The sequence below is a fragment of the Canis lupus genome, chromosome 27 (genome assembly GCF_003254725.2).
Source record: "Canis lupus dingo isolate Sandy chromosome 27, ASM325472v2, whole genome shotgun sequence".
NCBI lineage: Eukaryota > Metazoa > Chordata > Mammalia > Carnivora > Canidae > Canis > Canis lupus.
Genome location: NC_064269.1, coordinates 45,913,934 through 45,929,112, shown reverse-complemented (window position 1 = coordinate 45,929,112; position 15,179 = coordinate 45,913,934). Strand labels below are relative to the sequence as shown.

The following is a 15,179-nucleotide window of genomic DNA, read 5'->3' as shown; positions in this document are numbered from 1 at the left end:
AACAAAACAGGAAAGACTATCTACTAGAAAAAGGACAGTCTCTTCAATAAATGGTGCTGGGAAAATTGGACATCCACATGCAAAAGAATGAAACTAGATCATTCTCTTCTACCAGACACAAAGATAAACTCAAAATGGATAAAAGATCTAAATGTGAGACAAGAATCCATCAAAATCCTAGAGGAGAACACAGGCAACAACCTTTTTGAGCTTGGCCACAGCAACTTCTTGTAAGATACATCTATGAAGGCAAGGAAAACAAAAGCAAAAATGATCTATTGGGACTTACTCAAGATAAAAAGCTTCTGCACAGAAAAAAAGAAAATTAGTCAACAAAACTAAAAGACAACCTACAGAATGGGAGAAGATATTTGCAAATGACATAGCAGATAAAGGGTTAGTATCCAAGATCTAAAAAGAACTTATTAAACTCAAACCCAAGAAACAAGCTATCCAATCATGAAATGGGCAGAAGACATGAACAGAAATCTCACAGAGGAAGACATAGACATGGCAACAAGCACATGAGAAAATACTCTGCATCACTTGCCATCAGGGAAATACAAATAAAAACCACAATGAGATACCACCTCACACCAGTGAGAATGGGGAAAATTAACAAGGCAGGAAACAACAAATGTTGGAGAGGATGCGGAGAAAGGGGAAACCTCTTGCGCTGTTCGGGGAAACGTGACCTGGTGCAGCCACTCTGGAAAACTGTGTGGAGGTTCCTCAAAGAGTTAAAAATAGACCTGCCCGGGGATCCCTGGGTGGCTCAGCAGTTTAGCGCCTGCCTTTGGCCCAGGGTGCGATCCTGGAGTCCCCGGATCGAGTCCCGCATCTGGCTCCTGGTGCATGGAGCCTGCTTCTCCCTCCTCCTGTGTCTCTGCCTCTCTCTCGATCTCTCTCTCATGAATATATAAATAAATAAATCTTTAAAAAAAAAAAAAAAAAGACCTGCCCTACGACCAGCAATTACACTGCTGGGGATTTACCCCAAATATACAGATGCAGTGAAACGCCGGGACACCTGCTCCCCGATGTTTCTAGCAGCAATGTCCACAATAGCCAAACTGTAGAAGGAGCCTCGGTGTCCATCAAAAGATGATGGATAAAGAAGATGTGGTTTATATATACAATGGAATATTCCTCAGCCATTAGAAATGACAAATACCCACCATTTGCTTCGACGTGGATGGAACTGGAGGGTATTATGCTGAGTGAAATAAGTCAATCGGAGAAGGACAAACATTATATGGTCTCATTCATTCGGGGAATATAAAAAATAGTGAAAGGGATTACAGGGGAATGGAGGGGAACTGAGTGGGAAATATCAGAAAGGGAGACAGAACATGAGAGACTCCTAACTCTGGGAAATGAACAAGGGGTAGTGGAAGGGGAGGTGGGCGGGGCTTGGGGTGACTGGGTGATAGGCACTGAGTGGGGCACTTGACGGGATGAGCACTGGGTGTTATTCTGTGTGTTGGCAAATTGAACACCAATAAAAAATAAATGTATTATTAAAAAAAAGAAAGAAAAATTTAACTCCAATAAAAAAAAAAAAAAAAAAAGCCTAGTTCCTGAACTGAGAACCAGGAATTGGGGGAGGCTACTAGTTTCACAGTTTGATACATGAATGATCCTGAGTTCTAACACTACTGACTCTCCCCTCCCACATCTCACACTTTATTAATAGCAATGGTAAGAATAACTAGCCCTTGTTCACTATATGCTATGAACTTTTTCAGTATTTATTCATTTTAGCACCATTTACTCTTCACAACAAACCTATAGGGTAAATACAATTATTATATTCATTTTATAGATGAGAAAGTAAGGCAGAGGAAAGATAGTTTGCCCAAGGTCATAGTTGGGGAAACCAAAATGTGAACTCAGGTATTACAGTCCCTTGGCCCACACTCTCAAACACCATCTACAGCGGAGCTCACTCTACAGCAAAATTATCCCTTTGAGTTTAAGCCTGATTTCTTAAAAAAAAAAAAAAAAGACTTGTAAAAATCCATGTGTTTCCTGGGAGGATTAATGAGGCATATCTTTTAGTCATTGTCTTTAGCACCTCTGAAACAGCTAACTGCCACCTAGGAGACCATGAAAGCCACAAATAGCACAGAACAGTAATGAGTACTAAGAGGGGAGGGAGTAGAATCCTCAGAATGTTCCAGAGCATTCCTGCTGGGCAGAGGCTGCCATCCACAGTCAAGAGACCAATGCTCAGGGAGGTTTGTAGTGGGTAAGGTGGCTTTTAGGGTAACAAGCCAATTTTAGCAGCTTTTCAGCGGATTCGGAAGAGTGAGCATAACTCTCAGACAACACTTTTAAAGGGATCAAAGATACAGAGTAGCTTCCTTTCAGAGAAAGCAGCCCACTCCTTGGGATCCAGCTGAGTCTGCTGGTAACCAAGAGCTTGGTTTATCCAGATAAGTCATCTGATGGAACCACAAGCTTGTATTTATATCTACTGAAGGACACCTGCCAGGCTGTCTTTGTCATTACTGGAACACTTGAGAAGGAATACATCCTGCACTTTCCCTCTGTAGTGAACTGAGCAATTATACTGCTAAAACAGGTGCCAAAGCCCTGTGTCCTTTCTTCTCTTTCTACCTCCACCTCTATCCTTCAGCCCAGATGTTTGTCTTTCTGTCCACCTTCTTTGCTGCCTTTAAGATTTTATTTATTTATTCATGAGAGACAGAGAGAGAGAGAGAGGCAGAGACATAGGCAGAGGGAAAAGCAGGCTCCCTGTGGGGAGCCCAATATGGGACTAGATCCCAGGACCCTGGAATCACGATCTGAGCCAGAGGCAGATGCTCAACCTCTGAGCCACTCAGGGGCCCCCTTTCTTTGCTGCTTCTATTTCTTCCTTCCTCTAATTCTCAAGATCAAATCCAATGGGCAGTCCCGGTGGCTCAGTGGTTTGGCGCTGCCTTCAGCCCAGGGCGTGATCCTGGAGACCCAGGATCGAATCCCACATCGGGCTCCCTACATGGGGCCTGTTTCTCCCTCTGCCTGTGTCTCTGCCTCTCTCTCTCTCTCTCTCTCTGTGTGTGTGTGTGTGTGTCTCTCATGAATAAATAAATATTTAAAAAAAAAAGACCAAATCCAAGTTTATTCAAAAAATCTTTCTTGTGTGGCCTTATTCTATGTGTTATAGGAGATATAAGAGCACGAACTCTGGTGTCAGTCTGCCTAGGTTCAGATCCCAGCTTTATCACTTAATAGCTATGGGATGATTGGGCAAGTTACTTAACCTCCCTGTATAATAATATCTGCCTCTCTGGCTTGTTAGAAGATTTAATTAAGTTAATAGAAGTGCTTAGAATGGTGCCTGGCACATACAAGTATTTTACCAATGTTGGCTATTATTGTTAGAAGACATGATCCCTGTCCCATATAAAGGCTTTTATCCAGTTAGAGAGACAAGATATGACCTTCTGAAATAAAGAACAAAATAGGGTCTATTGACTTAGTAAAATGAATAGTTTGGCTATTAAGTGCAAGACTGGCTGAAAAGAGGGTCACCTGGGTGGCTCTGCAGTTGAGCATCTGCCTTTAGCTCAGGGCCTGATCCCGGATTCCCAGGATCAAGCCCCACATCGGGCTCCTCACACAGAGCCTGCTTCTCCCTCTGCCTGTGTCTCTGCCTCGCTTTCTGTGTCTCTCATGAATAAATAAATAAAATCTTTAAGAAAAAAAAAAAAGACTGGCTGAAAAGAGAAATATCATGATAATACCAACAGTGGCCAGTAAAAGTGTCATAGGAGAAATTTGGTTGAACAGTATGTCGAGATCTAAAGGATAAACAGTCCAAGGAAAGATGAAGCCCAAGGGAGAACACAGGGCCTGCATAGGTTTGGGTGTGACGCTAATCAGCAATAAGAATGAGTCTGGATGGGGACCTTGAAGAGGAGGAGAGGAATGTGGGTCCATATTTTCTCTGCAGTTGGAAATATAATTAGACAACCCCTGAGAAACCACAGATGGCGTTGGAGACTAGGGGTCATTCAGATAGATAGTGGAATCCATGAAAGTAGAAACTCAGCAAGAGAGACTTGAGGATACACTCACTTCGAGTTTGAAGGCCAAGAGAAAAAGAGAAACCAGTTAAAGAAACAGCAAAGGAGGAATCAGAGAAGCTAGAGACAGAGGAAGGAGCCATAGAAGAGATAGTGGTCTATTGCATTTGGAAAACAAGCCTTTTGCATAAAAGTATGAAAGATCTTTTTCTCTGAGGCTCAGAACCTGTTGACTACATTCTAAGGACCATACAATTTGGTTTTCTGCCCAAGGAATCTCTACATGTAAATTATATTTATGTTATTATTAAAGTGACTTTTTTCTATATTGACATACTTCTGCAAAAATCCTTTTGTTTTCAACCAAGTCTCCAAATACTACCTTATGTTCATCAGTCCTTACCTCAGATGGTATAATAGGGACAAGGGGATGTTAAAAGCTGCAAAGAAATAGGTGCTTGGAAATGGTGTTAAATAAGAGTCAGTATTAAAATTAGAAGTGGGTAATAAAATCCCAACCCTACCTTTTGGGATCTGGCCACATTGGTCAAAGTGGGTGTTCATGGATATTTTACCATTCCATTATACCTCACACTATTTAGCCACCACAGAATAACTGGCCACACAGTCTCTCCTCCCCTAGCTTAACCTCTCCTAGGTTATTCCTACTCTCTTTAGTAGAAGTCATCCAGCTGAACCAGTTAGTCCCACTCATCCACAAACCATTCTGTCTGGAAATTTCCATTTTTTCCACAGCTCTTCAAGCAAGCACCTGGGCTACCAAGAGGGTTAGGTGTTTAAAAAAAATAAACCTGAAAGGAAATCAACCAATATTGACAGTGGTTACCTCTGAGTAGTGGGATCACAAGTTCCATATTTGCTTCTATGTAATTATTAATATTTTCCAAAATATATAAGTATTGCTTTAACACAAGAAAAACTGTCATTGTTTTATCAGGAGGCCTAGAGACCAGCAAACAATATCTGGAGGAATGGCGCAGAGAGGGATTTCATAGGCTGCTAAGGACATTGTGCACGTTGCCTTTTAACTTCACTTCTTATCAGTCCATAAAACTAAGGTTTCCAGAGGGAGGGAAGCAAAAGGGCCCTACTTTCTTCTAGTAAACACTTCAGCGTCATGTATCAAATTCCAAAGTAGTGCTATGGCAGGAAGCTTGCCTAAGCCAGAGAGTAAAATTAACGGAATTACAATAGGCCTCACCTGTGGGTGCCAGAGGTGAAATTCCATTGGCCCTGGGACTCCTCCATGTAAGAAGGCAAAGAGGGCAAGATGGTGTGCCAGTGCCCTACTTGCAATTCATGTCAGGCCTTTCTCTTTCTGCCATTTCCTCTGGCTCTTTTCACCAGATGGCAGAGGCTGCTTTAGCACCAGTCGAGATTCAGAAAAACTGAATGTCCAGGATGTGAAAGGGCCTGCTCTTATCTCCCACTGCGGCTGTGGTAGTTACCAGACAGGCTGAACAGACTGCCCCATGTTTGCTAGGAAGTGACTATAAAGAGGCAAGACCAGTACCTGCTAATCTCAAGCTCAGAGTGGCTGTGTTTCAACTTAGGAGAAGGTAGAGAAGTTTCAATATATTAAAAAGAGAAAGGGGGTTTTATACACTGCAATCCTATCACACAATGGAATACTGAATAGCTAGTAAGAATGAGGCAGCTCTACGTGAGCCGATGAGGAACAATCATCCAAGATTAATTAATTAACAGTGGTGGCCTCTGGGCAGGAAACTGGGAGTGGAAATAAAGATACTCTTTTCCATGAATATCCTTTTGTGATTTTGAAATCTGTACCCTATATGTAAAACTTCTGTATCATTTTTAAATGCCTTACATGCACACATGTGCAAACATACATGTGCACAAGAGCGGAGAGCACCTGCACAAAGCTGAGAGTCAGTCCCTTCTAAGCGGCTTTTTGGAAGCAGAACAACTATGTCCTTCACCAGTCCCCCACCTCCACCCCTGTGATGGCCCACGGTAGCCTAATGTCACCTCTCCCCCTTACCCCAACCTCCCTAGCCTCCTGTCTGACCATAGACATTACCCATTGCTGCTCTTCTCAGCATCCCTAAAGGTTAAAATACCTGTTCTATGTTGTATTCTCTCAGAAGCCTGTAAAATGAAAAAAAAAAAAAAAAAAAAAAAGTCTGTAAAACAAATCTACCAACTCCAAGTGAAGTTACCCTCCTAGATATATGTGTATATTAACAGTGAATTTCAGCCAGAGAGTGATTGATTTTAGGGCAAGTGAAGCAGGATCATGGCACAGCGACAGGAACACCAGACTCAAGGGTCAGGAGACCTTGATCTTATTCAGGCTATGCATCTCGAGGCAAATCACATCACCTCTATGGATCTCAATTTCCATAACTTAAAAAGGGGAGGAGGTGCTATAAGAAATGATCTTCCCAGATCTAACACTCTGTAAAATCCCAGCATATAATGCTGATCGCTATCCCCTCTGAACTTGATGTATACTGTGTGTTCAATAGCACTATACGATAGAAATACAAATGTGAGTCATATATGTCATTTTAAACATTCTAGGAGCCCTACAAAACAGTAAAAAGAAACAGCTGAGATCAATTGTAATAGATTTTATTTAACCCAGTATGTCCAAAATATTATCATTTCAACATGCGATCAATATAAAAATTACTGAGTTTCCATTCTTTTTTTAGTACTAAATCTTCAAAATCCAGTGAGTATTTTACATTTACAGAACATCTTGATTTGGACTAGCCACATTTCGAATGCTCAAAAACCCCATGTGGCTAATGGCTAACACAGGTCTAAGTCCAACAAGGAAGCCCTCCCTTCATTTCTGACCTCGTGAAGCCCAGACTTGAAGACTAATATGAATACCAGCCTCCATCCTTAGAAAGGGTCAAAGTCTCATCAGAGCAGTTCTGATTCTGAGTACCTCGTTGGACTAGGAAGGGAATTGGGGCTGGTTATCAGACAACACTTAAGAGTTCAAGACAAACATCAAACAGAACCTAGAGGCCTGCAAGCAGAATAATACAGAGGAACTTCAGGGAACAGACAGAAAAAGAAGGTGGGCATAGTCGGGTCTTCTTTTTACTCAGACTTTTCACAATACAAAACACACCAAAGCACACAGATCTTATGTCATGGTGGCTGAAACAGTTCATTAATCTGAATATCTCTGAATACCTTCACATTCCTGGGGGCTGGGCTAGGCGACCAGGACACAGCTACCACTCACAAGAGCTCTTATTGGAGCAGGATAACATGCTAAGCACTTCCTAAGTCGGCTCTCCTTTACTTGGTCTATGAGATAATAACTCACTAACAGATGAGGACACTGAGGCAGAGAAAGGATAGGTCAGTTTCCAACCGTCACATACCTCTGTGAGTAATAGAGCAGGGATCCAAACCTGATTCTTAAACATTGCAACAAGCCACATTCCCCAGCTTCAAAGAGCTCACAGTGACTGGAGGGAACAAAGAACTTCACAGTTTTACGGCCATGAGGTCACAACCACAAGAAGGATAGGAAATAGGGACATGGAAGCAGAAGACATAGGGAAAGGATTCCCAAAGGTAACCTTGAGGAAGTCTGGAAATTTGAGGAGCTAACAAGGCAAAAAGTGGGAGCTGGACCTCCCAGAGGGAAGAGCAGGTGCTAAAGGTTCAGCGGTGTGAAGGAGCAGGAAATGTTCAGAAAACTATGACAGGCTGCACAGCCGGCGGGCAGCAGGTGTGAAGAACAGAGGCCTGCAGGAAAGTGGAGGTGTTAGCCAACACCAGTGCAGAAGATGCCCTAAATTGCATGATGGATTTAAGAAATGCCATGTGATGCATGGAAAGCTATTAAAGACTTTTATCTAGGGTCAAGAAAGGTACTAGATCTTCATTTTGAGAAATCATTCTAACAGAGAGATACCAAAGCTAACCTGTCTCCTTGCCTCTCCCCAGAGTTCTTAACTCTATTTAAAAGTCTATATGTAAAAGCACGGATTCATTTCCCACAGAGTTGGACCACACCCTAGGGCCAACTTTTCTACCTAGGGCCCATGAGGTTTACTTATTCTACCCATTTTACTAAAGAGAAGTTGTTGACTTGAAACTCCTGAAAAGCAACCCACTAGAAACTAATAAGCACCTCCTATATTCCTGGCATCAACACTGCCTGAAGCCCCAGCAGGGGGTGGTTTGCTTGGCCTTCAGCCTCAAAAAGCCTAGCCCCTGTTGAAAGCCTTTTACAGTTCCAACAGCACAGCAGTGTTTTATATTTACTTGCACAGAAACATCTGAGATTCTGGCGGCCAGTGACAGAAAACACTGAAACATTTCAAATTCTCAAATGCTATGGCCCCAATGCCTCCGCAATGAATTGTTCATTGACTTCAAAACCCATATCTCCCCTCTGCCCAACTCCCTCCACACATCCCTTCTAGCTCACCTGATTACCCAGTTCCATTTTCAGCTCATCAGCTTCTGGGGCTGGCCTACTTTTCAAGGTCACATGAGCAGAAAAACTTGTACATTATACCAACAGTGTACTATAACTAGAACAACAGGACATAGGAAGGGAGGCAACCAGCAACAGCGGGCACCAAGAAGGCAATGATATAGGCAGAACCTAGTGAAACAGCCATAGGAAAAAGTGCAAAAATACTATTGCAGGGATTGACAGGAAGAGAGCACAGGAATACTGTGTGTAATAGAGCAGGACTTGGCCACTGACAACCTGGAAAATTGAGCTGAAGCCCAGGGGCACCAAGCAAGATCACTTTACCCAGTGAGAAGAGCAGAGCAGCTTTACTTGGCTTTCAACAGTCACCTGAAAACCACATCCTGGTCTGAAAAGAGAGGGCCCAAGCAGCTTCAAGCCCATTGCAGAACCACAGGAATGGTGTATTGATAAATAACCTCTCTCTGCTCCTGTCCACAGATCCAGTGGAGAGGAGCATAGAAAAGAATTAAGAGGCCCTCTCAGGGATCCCTGGGTGGCGCAGAGGTTTGGCGCCTGCCTTTGGCCCAGGGCGCGATCCTGGAGACCCGGGATCGAATCCCACGTCGGGCTCCCAGTGCATGGAGCCTGCTTCTCCCTCTGCCTGTGTCTCTGCCTCTCTCTCTCTCTCTCTCTCTCTCTCTCTGTGACTATCATAAATAAATTAAAAAAAAAAAAAAGAGGCCCTCTCAGATCTTTACTCTGCCTAATTAAGGACCTGCCTTGTGAGGCAATTTTCAGAGGTAAGTTTTAGAAGGAAGTGAAAGGCCAAGGAAGTGAAAGGCCAAGGGTCATTCCATCAGAGTTTTCTGTACTTCCAGCCTCATTAACACCCTGACCTGAGAAATCAACTCCTTGCCTTTGACAAGAAAATGGAATATTTCACGGACACGCTCCTCTCCCAAACTCCTCCTTTAGGAGGGGCCTCTGGGTATAAGGGAGTATTATTCTGGAGGATTTGTGGCCTCTGGCCCCACTTTGTTCCCACATTACCTACCAACACTAGCCGAAGTGGGGTGCAAAGGGGAGAACATTCAGGTGGCAAAACACAGTTCACCAGACTGGATCACCTCTTTCTAGAATTGGGGCTGGCCCCATTCCCACTAGCACCCAGCCAGCAACAGGAGAGCTGCCACTGATGAGTTACTCTGCTTCTGTCCTGGCAGACTTGGAGAGTAGAGACGGTGAGTGGAATGGGAAAGACCACTCAGTCGTGGACAGGAAGCCGGTAGAGAGAAAACATGCCCTCCTGAATCCGATGGAAGAGCTGAGCCAGCTTGTAGAGGAAGGGCAAGGAAGAAGGAGAAGCTGCAGGGAAAAGGAAGATGGTTGTCAGTGTGCCTGCCTCTACTCCCTTCTTCCTCCCTTCAGCCTCAAATCCCATCCCTGGGAAATCCTACTGTTTTGGGAACATGCATGATCTTTTTAAAGCATATATTGATACTTGGTGTTATTTGCTCCTCCTCCCCTTCCCAACAATAAAGAATTTCACTTTCTCTAGGATATACTTTATGAGATATATTTTCTTCACTTGGATTAGAGTGACCTTAAGTTTACTGAGAAAAAGATCCAAACTTATTATGTTTTACCCTAACTTTTTTATACACACACCAAAAAACTCGTAATGGTGGCTGCCTCTGGGAAGATATATTTGAGAAGACATTTCACTAAATTCCTTTTCATACCTTCTTAACCTGGAGCCAAGTGACAGTATTACCTATTTTCATCCTTAGTTAATTATATTGAAAATAAAGTTCAATCTACCTCTTCGGAATTAAGGTTGAACTGATTGGTTTTTCCTTATTTGCTGATTTTTTAACTGATTTTTTTCTTTCTTAAAAAGAAAAATGTTATTTTATTTTTATTTTTATTTTTTATTTTAATTTTTTTTAGAAAAATGTTATTTTTAAAGAAAGCTATTGACAGTCTATTCTCTTTACATCCTTCCTAAAGAGTTCTAGTTGCAGCCTCGTCATGGGTTCTCCTCACAGCACCACTGCTGCAATGAGTCAAGACTGCCACTGGGGGTCAGGAGTGCTAGGCCAGAGCACTGCGAAGCTCTGAGTAGCCTGGGAAGCAGCAAGCTCAAATTGCCTCTTGCTGCCCTCGCTCAGAAGAAACCAACTTCTAAAAACCATACAAAAAAATTCTAAATTTTTATCAAGTCTCTGGAACAAAGTAGAAAGTCAGAGAGTGGACAGGAATGAACACAAACTATCGTCAGCCTTCCTGAGAACTAACAAGTGACTCTTTCCTCAAACAAAGCTGTACTCCTGTCTCCTATTCAGCAAAGCAAAAAGGACAGCTTGGAGCTATGCAAAAAAGCTCACAGAATAAGAGAAAGGGGGATGCCTGGGTGGCTTAGCGGTTGAGCATCTGCCTTCAGCTCAGGGTGTGATCTGGGGACCTGGGATCAACTCCCACATTGGGCTCCCTGTGAGAAGCCTGCTTCTTTCTCCCTCTGCCTGTGTCCTTGCCTCTCTCTCTCTCTCTCTCTCTGTCTCTCATGAATAGATAAATAAAACCTTTAAAAATAATAATAAGGGGATCCCTTGGTGGCTCAGTGGTTTGGGGCCTGCCTTTGGCCCCGGGCATGACTCTGGGGTCCTGGGATCGAGTCCCGCATCCGGCTCCCTGCATGGAGCCTGCTTCTCCCTCTGTCTTTCTCTCTCTGTGTGTGTCTTTATGAATGAATGAATAAATGAATGAATAAATAAATAAATAATCTTGAGGAAAAAAAAAAGAATAAGAGAAAGGTGAATGGGGGAAATGGGAAGACCTGAAGATAAACACGAGAACTGGGAGGTTTGGGTTAGTTTCTTTTTTTTTTTTTTTCCCCAAGATTTATGTATTAGAGAGGGAGAGTACACATGCTCAAGAGTGTGCACATGGAGTAGAAAGTGGGAGAAGGAGCAGAGGCAGAGAGTCTCAAGCAGACTCCCCCATTGAGCTCGTAGCCCAACACCAGGCTCCATGTGGGGCTGGATCTCACAATCCTGAGATTGTGACTCAAGCCAAAACCAAGTCAGATGCTTAACTAACTGTACCACCTGGGTGCACCCAAGAACTGGCAATTTTTTAAATAGACAAATTATTTGTGTGATCCTGGGCTAGTCACTTTTTTTTCTGGTTCTTCGGTTTCTTGACCAAAAAAGAAAGAAAAAGAAAATGAAGGGACTGGAATAGGGTTTCCAGTTTTCCCTGCAGTTTTGAAAGTTATATGTCTATTCTAAGTCTAAATTCATAAGAAGAGTAGAGATTAGACCATAACTCACATAGAGTAACACACAAACATAAAAATCTAGAAGAGTAAGCTCCTAATCTTTGGCTCAGCACTTAATTTTGGGGAGTTAATCCTCAGGAAATAACCAGGGTTGTTCCCAAATAGTACTTAGGGAGTTCATGTCTGCTGCACAGCACTGCAGAAAACAGAGTAAGAAATAATCAAAATGTTCAATAACAAGGGGTTGTTGATCAACTATGGAAGTTTCTGTAAGTTAGAATATTATTTATGTTAAATAATACATAAAATGTAAAGCCATGTTGTTCTTGTTTTTTAAGGTTTTATTTATTTATTCAGGAGAAACACAGAGAGAAAGGCAGAAACAGAGGCAGAGGAAGAAGCAGGCTCCCTGCCGGGATCATGACCTGAGAGCCAAAAGCAGACACTCAACCATTGAGCCACCCAGGCATCCCTAAAGCCATGTTTTAAAGAACATTTATAACATGCAAAATTGTATCTATATCCATATAGAAAGAGACTAAAAGCACAACCATTACAATAGCAAACTTATAGGCGATTTCTGTTTTCTTCCTTTTCTCTATTTTCCACATTTTCTAAAATGTACATGTATTTCACTTAGAATTTAACACAATTTTTTAGATAGCCAATGAGGAAATTTTTTTTCTAATTATCACATTCTAGTCAGAGTTCATCCTCAGATAAAGTAGATGACAATGACTCAAAGTCAATGTCCGAAAGTCAACAGAGTACAGTGGATTTCCTCCAGACTGCTCTCATGGACTCCAAGGCTGTTCTCTCCTAGGTGAGCTGGGCTGGCTCTCACTGAGGTCCAAATAGTCACTCCTTATAGAAAAGACTCAGGGAGAAGTGGCATGGAATCTGTCTCCATCCCCAGCAGGCTCCCACTGACCCAGCCCCTGTTCAACTGTACCTTCCCGAGGAAGGGTGGGAGAGAAGACGGGCTTTATTACTCACCTGGATCAAACCTCACCACCAAGAGGCAGAGGATCAAGGCAGCCAGGAGGCTCTTTTTGAAGGGCATGGAAAAGAAGTGGCTCACTATAGAATCCCAAAGCCGGCGAAACAACATCATTAGTGACAGGAACTTGTGGGAGAAGGAGCCTGGTCAGGGAAAAGAGAGCATAACTGCAGGGTAGTCCAGTCCAAGAGAACCAGCTTCTCTGACTCTGAGCTTTGAGCTTAATTATGAGAGTTGAGCAAAAGGTAACAAGTCTAGTTCACTCATGTAGTTCTAAAAGAAATTCCAAAAGCTCCAAAAATGTTTTAAGGAGAGACTACAACACTAGAATGTCATCTCCTTAGGAGAGACTTTTGATAGACAACATCTACTCAGCTGGGTAAATCTGGCATATTTGGTGTACTTTTTAAATATTACTTTACAGCATTCTTTATATTTTGGCCTAAGATATGTACAGAGAGTTACACGGAGTAATAGTTCTTGATTATCACATTAATGCAGGAAAATGAAGGGCACTCAATATATATAGTAAAGAAGTCAAAAGTGATAAATATAAACATGAACACCACCAATTTGAGAACAAGCAGTGCCAAGTCTGGAGTAGAGGACCTTTAAAATCCCTTATAACAAAATAACACACATGCCCACACCCAACTCTATGAGGCATCCCCTGTATGATAATAGCCAGGTGTATGATGTTGGGTCTTCAAATAGCTTCCCTATAAAAACCATTGTGTGGAAGTGCACTCTACTGGGCAGATACCCAGGAGATCTAGTACGTAAAGGCAGACAGAGGTAGGGCAATGGGGCCTAGCTGTAGATACGGAAGTTTATCTAAGTCAAGTGACCAACTTGTTGGAGCAGCTTCTTATTCTCCTTTAGCTATCCCATAGCACAGCTCAGGTGTGTCTGTATTGGGCCAGCTTTGAAGGAAGGAATAACATCCCACTCAGGCCAGCATGACAGAGACAAGAGATCTAGTGAGTGGACCCTAAGGAGAAGGTGGCTTTCAAGAGACAAGAATTAAGGTTCTGAGACTCATCGATACCTCCCTATATAGGGATTCTCCTTCCACTGCCAACTACAGAGGGTCAAAGTTTGGCTTTTTAATCAAATCAACAGGTTTCCTATTCTGCAATTTAGGAGTTACTCATCCAAATAATTGCTCCAGGGAATGTCATGAGAACCCCAAGGTATAGGGGAAAGCCCACAACTCCACTTTACAGTGGCCACAGAAGGATGATGTCCTACCTTCCTGGTTCAACTTCTGGGCCTCCTCAGAGCCCAAGTGTTGGTGTTTCTGCTGTTGCTTTGCCTTCCGAATGTCCTGAAGTACATCCAACCGCTCTTCCTCACTGAAGGCTGCAGAGCCCACCACTAGCTCCTCAGCCTCTGACAAGTAGCCGAGAGGCAGGAGCACCCGCTGCAGGTGAAGTTCTGCCAAGGCTCTGTATTCTGGAAGGCCTTGATTGTCTGGGTCTTGCAGCCAGGCACTGACCACTTCCAGCACAGCTCCAGGCTCCTGCATTTTGCTGTATAAAAGAACACTGCAGCCCCAAATAATACAATTTCAAAAAAAGAATAGTCAGTGCTCCACAGCTGATTCTCCTAACTACCACCCTTTCCCACTGAACCCCTCCCCTATGTCCTCCAGTCCTTCCCTATGGGATGAGGATACTGAAAAGAATTAGGGATTCCTAGGAAGTTGCAAGAAGCTCTCTCAGCTAGGACATACTCCACATCTCCTATTCCCATTGTCTCTTCTCCTCTTTTTCTCTATCCCATTCCTAAATTCTCCCTTCCTCATCCTTCATGGCTATGTTTTGGGGTTAAAAAAAATTAGATATAGAGGGAAATGGTAGGCAATGGGGTAAAAAGATATTAGGCACAGATTCAGAAAAAGACATGAAAATCCGCTTTTTCCTGAGCCGATCCAATGAATCAGAACAAGGACCTACCATAGTTCCAGGACTTTGGGGGGTAGCTTTTCAGGGACCTGGTAATACTGAAGAACCCAGGACAGGACTTCCCGCCACCGATTCATTTCTGCCAGGGCCTGGATCCCCACAACACAAAGGGAGCCTTTCACCTCCAAGGAGCTGCCAGCAGAAAAACCAATTCAAGTTTAGGAATGGTTCCCCTCCAGGGGCGCCTGGGTGGCTCAGTCAGTTAAGCATTGACTCTTGGTTTCTGCTCAGGTCATGATCTTGGGATTGAGCCCCACTTCCTAAGCTTCATGCTTAGTGTGGGGCCTGATGGAGATGCTTTCTTTCCCTCTACCTCTGCCCCTCCCCACCCTGCCTGCTCACACACAAGGAAGGAAGGAAGGAAGGAAGGAAGGAAGGAAGGAAGGAAAGAAAGAAAAGAAAGAAAAGAAAGAAAAGAAAGAAAAGAAAAAGAAAGAAAAGAAAGAAAAGAAAG

At 43.1% G+C, this 15,179-nt stretch overlaps 1 protein-coding gene across 5 annotated transcripts in view; it reads right to left on the bottom strand.

Moving 5' to 3' along the window:
- The window catches only part of PEX26 (peroxisomal biogenesis factor 26), a 39,155-nt gene that overhangs the window by 22,618 nt on the left and 1,358 nt on the right, over positions 1 to 15,179 (bottom strand). Inside the window, exons 2-5 of one of the 5 annotated variants that reach the window (XM_049102386.1) lie at positions 14,717 to 14,857; positions 14,010 to 14,305; positions 12,755 to 12,901; positions 6,638 to 9,843 (exon numbers count right to left, since the gene is read on the bottom strand). In XM_049102386.1, the coding sequence (XP_048958343.1) occupies positions 9,743 to 9,843; positions 12,755 to 12,901; positions 14,010 to 14,305; positions 14,717 to 14,857 (685 nt within the window). In that variant the 3' untranslated portion in view covers positions 6,638 to 9,742. Of the gene's footprint in view, positions 1 to 6,637; positions 9,844 to 12,068; positions 12,623 to 12,754; positions 12,902 to 14,009; positions 14,306 to 14,716; positions 14,858 to 15,179 lie in introns of those variants that run through there. The other 4 variants (XM_049102384.1, XM_049102385.1, XR_007406357.1 and 1 more) reach the window with 4 other exon arrangements.